This window comes from Myotis yumanensis, unplaced genomic scaffold (genome assembly GCF_028538775.1).
Source record: "Myotis yumanensis isolate MYYU_CA2020_CCGP unplaced genomic scaffold, mMyoYum1.0.hap1 SCAF_4, whole genome shotgun sequence".
NCBI classification, from domain to species: Eukaryota; Metazoa; Chordata; class Mammalia; order Chiroptera; family Vespertilionidae; genus Myotis; species Myotis yumanensis.
In genome coordinates this window covers 50,527,569-50,536,053 of record NW_027223755.1, presented here as the reverse complement: position 1 = coordinate 50,536,053, position 8,485 = coordinate 50,527,569, and the positions used below count along the sequence as shown (strand labels likewise).

Genomic DNA, 8,485 nt, shown 5'->3' with positions numbered 1-8,485 from the left:
ACATCAATCAGCTGCCTCTTGCCTGCCCCCTACTGGGGATTGAGCACACAACCTGGGCATGTGCCCTGACTGGGAATGGAACCAGCAACCTCTCCGAGCACGGGATGATGCTCAACTAACTGAGCCATGCCAGTCAGGGCCAAGGTGCCCAATTTTCTCAGCGAACCTGTTTCAGGCAAGGGCACTGAGGGCCAGGGAAGAGAAGCCCTGAGGCTACTCTCCTGTGCCCAGAAGTCTCGCAGGAACTAGTGCTGGAAGCTGACTCAGGTGGTGAACAAAAGGAACCCTAGGAATCCGAATAAAAGTCCAAACCCAAAGGCCTGTTTTTCTGAGAAAAGTTCCTTTGCCATCTACAGGGAGACACCCTGCAGACAGTTACTCTTTGTAGGGAAACAGTCTGTCCCTATCGCCCTCTCGTCTTCATCACAGCAAAACAAACAGCTGCTCCCCCAAGAGGGGCGGCGCCAGTCCAGTGTGGTCAAGATGACACCTGGCACGGCCAGGAGGCCCTCAGTCCCACGTGCCCGTCAGCAGTCGTCATCTTCCTCTGATTCTTCTGCCAACTCGGACTCGCTCTCTGGCAAGTCATCTCCCATCTGTTGGAACCTTCCGGACTGTGCATCCCACATGTATTTGATGGTCACCTTGAATTCAGCCATCTCATACCCGAAAAGCTTCAGGACGCGGGCCTGCTCGGGGGTCAGCACATCGCCCTCCTTGCACACCTCATAGTCGGACAGCAGGGTCACTACACCCTTCCTGAGGGCGGTGGGCAGGCCGAGCTGCCTCAGCTGTGGCTCCATGGAGTGCGGGAACTGCTCCAGGGGCCCCGGGTCCAGGTTCACGGTGAACGTTGCTTTGTTTCCAGCTCGGGCATAGTCCATTTCTGCAAATTTCGTGAACCATTCATTCACTTCCTCCTTAGTGCGATTGGTGAAAAGGAGACCAACTTCACCCCTCAACTTCTTGCTGACCTGATGTAGGTTGTCTTTGTACTCATCAGCTGGGCTTCGACCTAAGGCCACCATCATCACTTTGTTTTTGCCAGAGAACATCCAGCTGTGCTTCCAGGCGTTCTGAATGTCCTTCAACTTGCTGTTCCTCATGTTGGCCACGGAGAAGATGAACAGGTACTTGTACGTGTCCACACATTTCCGAAGCTCTTCTATCAGGTTCTGTTTCAGTTCCAAGCCTTTCTTAGCAGTTTTGGTTAAGGAAACTTTCTTGTCGCGCTTGGACTTGGGCATCTCTCCGCAGGCACGTGCAGCGGAAGGCCACCTGTAAACTTTTTAATTTCAGACTAATATTGCCCAAACCTGACTTGGCATTGGAATTACCCACAGAACCTTAAAACACTCCTGACCCAGACCCCAAACCTAAAGAAACATTTCTTTGAAGGTGAAGCCCCTAAATAGGCAGTGAAAAGCTCTGAATGTTAGTATCTGGACCAGGGGTGGGCAAACTTTTTGACTCGAGGGCCACAATGGGTTCTTAAACTGGACCGGAGGGCCGGAACAAAAGCATGGATGGAGTGTTTGTGTGAACTAATATAAATTCAAAGTAAACATCATTACATAAAAGGGTACGGTCTTTTTTTTTTTTTTAGTTTTATTCATTTCAAACGGGCCGGATCCGGCCCGCGGGCCCGTAGTTTGCCCACGGCTGATCTGGACCTTTGCAAATGGCCACTATTCCCAAGTACAATCAAAACTTTATTAATTCCAGGGTAGTTGGCCTGTATTGTTCTGTTATGGTGATTACTCATCTCTCAGTTGGCACTGTTTCCTTTATTGTTATTTTTTGGTTGTTGTTGTTTTAAAATATATTTTTATTATTGATTTCAAAGAGGAAAGGAGAGGGAGAGAGAGAGGGAACCATCAATCAGCTGCCTCCTGCACACCCCACACTGGGGATCGAGCCTGCAACCTGGGCATGTGCCCTGACGGGGAATTGAACTGTGACCTCCTGATTCACAAGTCGACATTCAACCACTGAGCCACGCTGGCTGAGCTAGATTTTTATTTTTCATTTTATTATAATTTATTGTTAATTATTTTGTTATGGGGCCAAGAATTAGCCCCAGTTGGTTTCTATTGCTTATAACCAAAGGAATGCAACTGCTACGAAAATATTGGTGGGGAGAACACACATTGCCTGCAATCACCCCAATAAGACAACCTGAAATAATAGTCTGCATTCATGATAAGTAAAATATGTACTTTTGAAACATAACAAAGATCTTTTCAGTTTGTTTCTATTGTTTTTACCAGATATCATTATTGCCTGTATTTCAAGCTGAATCAATCTTCCCTTCTGAACCACCCAAATTGCCAGGGGGTGCAAAATAGAGAAGTCACTCTTGTTATGCTACTTGTAAGCACCAGTAATCTTTTTAAAAAAAAAAAAATATATATATATATATATATATATATTATTGATTTTTTTACAGAAAGGAAGGGAGAGGGATAGAGAGTTAGAAAAACCAATGAGAGAGAAACATCCATCAGCTGCCTCCTGCACACCCCCCACTGGGGATGTGCCTGCAACCAAGGTACATGCCCTTGACCGGAATCGAACCTGGGACCCTTTCCAGTGGTTCTCAACCTTCTTAATGCCGTGGCCCTTTAATACAGTTCCTCATATTGTGGTGACCCCCAACCATAAAATTTTCGTTGCTACTTCATAACTGTAATTTTGCTACTGTTATGAATCATAATGTAAATATCTGATATGCAGGATGTATTTTCATTGTTTGCGAACCGCTGCTTAGTCCATAGGCCAACGCTCTATCCACTGAGCAAAACCAGTCAGGGCAGTAATCTTCTTTATGTTGCCTCCAAGTCCTCATTTGGACTGTCATGATATTTGCAATATTAAGGAGGTTAAAGAAAAGTACTCCAAAGTTTCTAAGGAGAGCTATTTTCCCAGAGGGCTAATTGAAACAGAGTCCCTTTTATGCCAGGCTAACTGTGATCTTTTCTCTGCAAGCAAACAATAGTCTAAAGCTGTCATGGTAGCCAACAGTAAATGTTTTCCATTTGAGTTCTACTGATGAAATTTAATTTGATCCAAGTATACTAGCTTCTCAAAACCCTTACTCTTTCCTCTCACCAGTCTCCTTCCTTTCATATGCTTGTGCCAATGGTTGCATGGTGGATATGGTTTCACCGATTGGCTGGAGTAGGGAGCATACAGGGAGAGTAAGGCCCCCCAATAGCTGTTTTGAAATTATAGTGAATCATGAATATCATGGTGAACATATTGTACCTAAATATAATTGTTCAATAGTTTTTTAAATCAAGATTAAGAAGTGGCATTTATATACTGCATTTTATGTTTCTGGAACTACATTACCCTTGTTTCATATTTATGATAGGTGAAGATTTAGCGCACTTCTATCACCTATGATGTTAAGTAAAATATTTAAGCCTGAAAAGATTTTTAAATCAATAGCAGACAATGTGAATGCACTAGTCCACCTATATCTATCTTTTGCTTTCTGTAGTTTCAGTTACCCACCATCAATCATGGTCCAGAAATATTAAATGGAATATTCAACCAACAAACAATTCATAAGTTTTAAGTTGCACACTTCTGAGTAGCATGATGAAATCTTGCCTTGAACATGACTCATCCCTTTGGAGTATACGCTACCCACTGCTTAGTCACTTGGTAGCCATCTCCATTATCAAGTGAGTCCACTGATATGCCGTCTCACTGTGCATGTGTTCAAGTAACCCTTACTAGTATACTAACCTAATGCTATGTCACAATGCCTACGTTATTCACCTCCCTCCATCTTATCACACAGGCAGTTGTAACATCTCACATCATCACAAGAAGAAGAGTGAGTACCGTACAATATCATATTTTGAGACTGCATTCATGTAACTTTTATTATAGTATATTGTTATAACTGTTCTATCTTAGTACTAGCTATTGCTAATCTCTTACTGTACCTAATTTATAAATTAAACTTTATGGTAGGTATATATGTATAGGAAAATAGAAAATACATGTAGGGTTCAATATTATCTGCAGTTGCAGGCTTCCAGTGTGGGTTATGGAATGTAGCCCAGCAGATAAGGGGGGACTATTGTATTTTATTTGTTCCGAGGGAATATATGCTGCCCATCTTTCTCTTCACTTCTCTTTTTTTTGTTTGTATTAAATCTGTCATCTATATGTTTCTTTTTGCCTATTGGGATTGATAACATTTACATATCTAACTCTTCTGGGGTTTGTCTACAAGTTTGACACTGAAATAGAAAATTCTTAAACAATATATACATTATTTAGACTATATAGATAATCTCCATAATAGAGAAAGTGGTACGGTATGATTACATTTCCTTTTCTACTATTGTTTTTTTTCTAAAGTTTATAATCCTCTCTGTCTCTCCCTTCATTATCTCCAATATTTTTTTCCAAAATTGTCAAATATACTACTTGGTCATTGGAAACTTCATTTGCTAGGATACCTCCTGCTTCTGGTATTCATTCAGCCTCTGAATTGATTGCTCTATAGGCCTCTTGCACAGCTATCACTCTGAGACTCCTGTGCATTGCATTAATAAGTTAGAGCCACTGTTTTTTAGATCCTATATCTTTGTTCCTTAACTTATTTCCTCCACTCTCAAGAATCTTTTAAAAAGAAAGTACCTGGGAAATAAACATACTAGCTCCTGCATACCCGAAAATATTTTTATTCTACCTTTAAAGTTAATTGGTATTTAAGATGAGTATATAATTCTTTTTTTTTTTTTAAATATATTTTATTGATTTTTTACAGAGAGGAAGGGAGAGAGACAGAGAGTTAGAAACATCGATGAGAGAGAAACATCGATCAGCCGCCTCCTGCACATCCCCCATGGGGATGCGCCCGCAACCCAGGCACATGCCCCCGACCGGAATCGAACCTGGGACCCCTGAGCCCGCAGGCAGACGCTCTATCCACTGAGCCAAACCTGTTTCGGCAAGATGAGTATATAATTCTTGATTGGAAATATTTTTTTTCAAATAACTTGAAAGCACTGTTTCATTTCATTATTTTTTTTTGTTTCATTTTCTTTTAATAGTATTGCAGATGAAAAAGCAGATGAAAGCCTGGATTTCAATCTTTTATTTTATCCTCTCCAACCTTTGAATCTCTTCTCTTTATTCCAAGCTTTCTGTAATTTTATGGTGTTGTTTCTAGTTGTAGGCATTTAAAACATTTATTCTACTTATAACTTAGCAGAAAATTTCAATTTGAGGACTCATGGCGCTCTTTAAGTGTTTTCTTTCTCCATTTTCTCTGAACTTTTTCTGTAACTGCTATTAATTAAATCTTGAATCTCTAGGTCAATTCTAAGTTTCTTTTAAAAAAATAATATTTTATTTATTGATTACAGTTGATGTACAAAATTATATTAGTTTCAGGTATATAACCAGTGATTAGACATTTATATAACTTATGAACCCTGATAAATTTAGTACCCATCTGACACCATACATAGTTATTACAATATTTTTTAAAATATATTTTATTGATTTCAGAGAGGAAGGGAGAGGGAGAGAGAGATAGAAACATCAATGATGAGAGAAAATCATTGATTGGCTGCCTCCTGCACGCCCCCGACTGGGGATCAAGCCCGCGACCCAGGCATGTGCGCTTGGCCGGAATCGAACCTGGGACCCTTCAGTCCCTAAGCCAACGCTCTATCCATTGAGCCAAACCAGCTAGGGCGTACAATATTATTAATTATATTCCCCACGCTGGACTTTACATCACCATGACTATTCTGCAACTACCAATTTGTACTTCTTACTTCCTTCACCTTTTCACTCATCCATGACCACTGTGGAGGATCTGCTGTGCCAGGACCACCCCCATAGAGCAGTACTCGCTTCAGCAGGACTCTGGTTGGTGCCTGCTGAGTCCACCCATTGAATGTGTCACTTGTAGAGGTGACTGGATTTTGCTTCATCGTGGTCTGAAGCTGTCCACCATGTTCTGGGGCCTCCCAGGAGGTGCAGGCCAAGAACAACTGCTGCCTGTACACTGCTCGGGACCACCTAGCATGAGCTACAGAATGATATGCAGATGGCTGCTACTTGTGCTGGGCTTGGAGATACCCAGGAGAGGTGAAGCTGCAAACTGAGGTCAGTTGCCTATGGAGCTGGGCCTGGGGCTAATTAGCAGGAGTACATGGCACACTGAGGCCAGATGCTGCTTGTTTGGGGTTAGTGAACCTTTGAGAGATTTTAGGAAAGTCCGAAGCATGAGCCAAGACAGGCCATTTGTCTTGGAAATGGCTTGGGTGGGACCCCATGTTGGGTAGGGTGGGTTCTCAGGGAATCACCGAGGCAGGGCAAACACTGTTGGCCAGGTTGATGGAGACTCAGATATGGTGCTTGCCTGCTGGCTCTGTTGGGGAGGGCTCAGCAAAGAAACAATGGCCTCTGTCACCACTTCGGTCTGAAAGAAAGCTGCCCCTCCAGCCCTTTTCCTGCAGCCCAGTTTCTCCCCATATGTTCCTGGTGCTTTTCGAGCAACTGCCCCAGTGCTAGAGCTCAGAGTGAGTGAGTCTCAGTGAGTAAGTTCATGCCCGAGTCCTTTAAGAGGAATGCTCAGGACTCTGGAAGGCTTCTGTCTCACTCAACCACAAGCTCTGCCATTTTTCACAGCCAGAAATTATGGGGACTTCTCTTCTTGGCACTGGAACCTGGTGTGGAGTCCTGATGTGGTGCTGGGACTCCTCACTCCTTGGGGGCTGGGGGGGGGGGGGGGGGGCGGTAACTCCTCAACCAAGATATCCCTCCTGCTTTTTAATCACCACAAATAGGCATGGAACTAGGTTGTTTTCATTTTTAACCCTCCTACCAGTCTTGATGTGGCTTCTTTTTTATATGTTTAGTTAGAGGACTTCTATTTAGCTAGACTTCAGGCAGTTCTGAATGATGGTTGTACTGTAGTTTAAGTAATTTATTTTATTAAATTTATTGATTTGAGAGAAAAAGAGTGAGAGCCAGAGCGCGAGAGAGAAACATTGATTTGTTGTTCCACATATTTATGAATTGGTTGATTCTTATATGTGCCCTGACCTGGGATTGAACACCCAACCTTAGCATATCAGGCAGATGCTCTAACCAACTGAGCTACCCAGCCAGTGCAGTTTAGTTTAATTTTGATGTGGTTGTGGAAGTATGCAAGTACTACATTTATCTACTCCACCTTCTTAATTGGAAGCCCCAACTCTAAGTTTCTTCTATCTTTTCTTGTGGCTTATTTTTTTCTTTTTTTAAAAATATGTTTTTATTGATTTTGGAGAGAGAAGAAGGGAGAGTGAGAGAGAGATAGAAACATTACTTAGAGAGAAACATCATCAATTGGCTGCCTCCTGCACACCCTCTCCTGGGAATGGATCCTGAAACCTGGGCATGTACCCTGACCAGGAATCGAACCAGCGATCTTTGGGTTCATGGGAGAATGCTTAACTGAGCCACACTGGCCAGAGTCAAGCTTATGTTTTCTTAATTCTTTGCTCTGTATTTTGAGAATTTTTTTGATTTTACCTTCTAATACTTCCAATTATATTTTAATTTTGGCAATTAGATTTTTAGTTTCCCAGGATTTTTACTTAATGTCTGATTGCTTTTTTATTATAACACTAGAGGCCTGGTGCACGAATTCGTGCATCAGTGGGGTCCTTCAGCCTGGCGTGCAGGATTGGGCCGAAACCGGCTCTTTGACATTCCCCAAGGGGTCCTGGATTGCAAGAGGGCGCAGGCCAGGCCGAGGGACCCCACCAGTGCATGATCGGGGCTGGGGAGGGATGTGGGAGGTTGGCCAGCTGGTGAGGGACCGTGGGAGGGCTCCAGGGCGTGTCCGGCCCTTCTCATTCAGTCCCAATTGGCCAGACCCCAGCAGCAAGCTAACCTACCAGTCAGAGCGTCTGCCCCTTGGTGGTCAGTGCACATCATAGCAAGCAGTTGAGCAGCCTTAGCATATTATTATCATATTACGCTTTGATTGGTTGAATGGACGGCCAGACACTTAGCATATTACACTTTTATTATATAGGACTAGTGGCCCAGTGCATGAATTTGTGCACATTGAAAGGAAATGAATTAGAAGAAATATTTTAATATCACTATTTGCCCTTTCTCTATATTAGAAGTGTCAACCAAATTCACGATCAACAATGACAGATTGAAACAAACGTGTGTAATTAACGCCAGTGAGAGATTTATATGTGTCTTGCACGCGCGAGTCAACTTAGCCTTTTATAGATATAGAATAAACTTGCTTAATTAGACCAGCTTTCTGATGTAGCTAAACTTTTTCCAGCCCAGTAAAGCACCCCAATTTCTCTTTCCTCTTTCAGGTAATTGTCAGCAACACAGCAGTAAACATCAACACGAAGCAGATTATTATTGTAGATCACACAGGGAGAACAAAGGGTGAAATATTAAACTGCAGCAGTGTTTGACTATATTCTGC

At 42.6% G+C, this 8,485-nt stretch overlaps 1 protein-coding gene across 1 annotated transcript; it reads right to left on the bottom strand.

The window, feature by feature from the left end:
* Positions 1-232: 232 nt before the first annotated feature.
* On the bottom strand, positions 233-1,394 carry LOC139008116 (mRNA turnover protein 4 homolog). The gene has a single exon (XM_070411476.1). It carries the CDS (start codon positions 1,245-1,247, stop codon positions 528-530), a length of 720 nt encoding a protein of 239 aa, XP_070267577.1. The 5' UTR covers positions 1,248-1,394; the 3' UTR covers positions 233-527.
* Between the last annotated feature and the right edge of the window lie 7,091 nt (positions 1,395-8,485).

Bases quoted from the DNA above. Each gene is read 5' to 3' on its own strand.
- LOC139008116 (XM_070411476.1), bottom strand. From the start codon at position 1,247: ATGCCCAAGTCCAAGCGCGACAAGAAAGTTTCCTTAACCAAAACTGCT.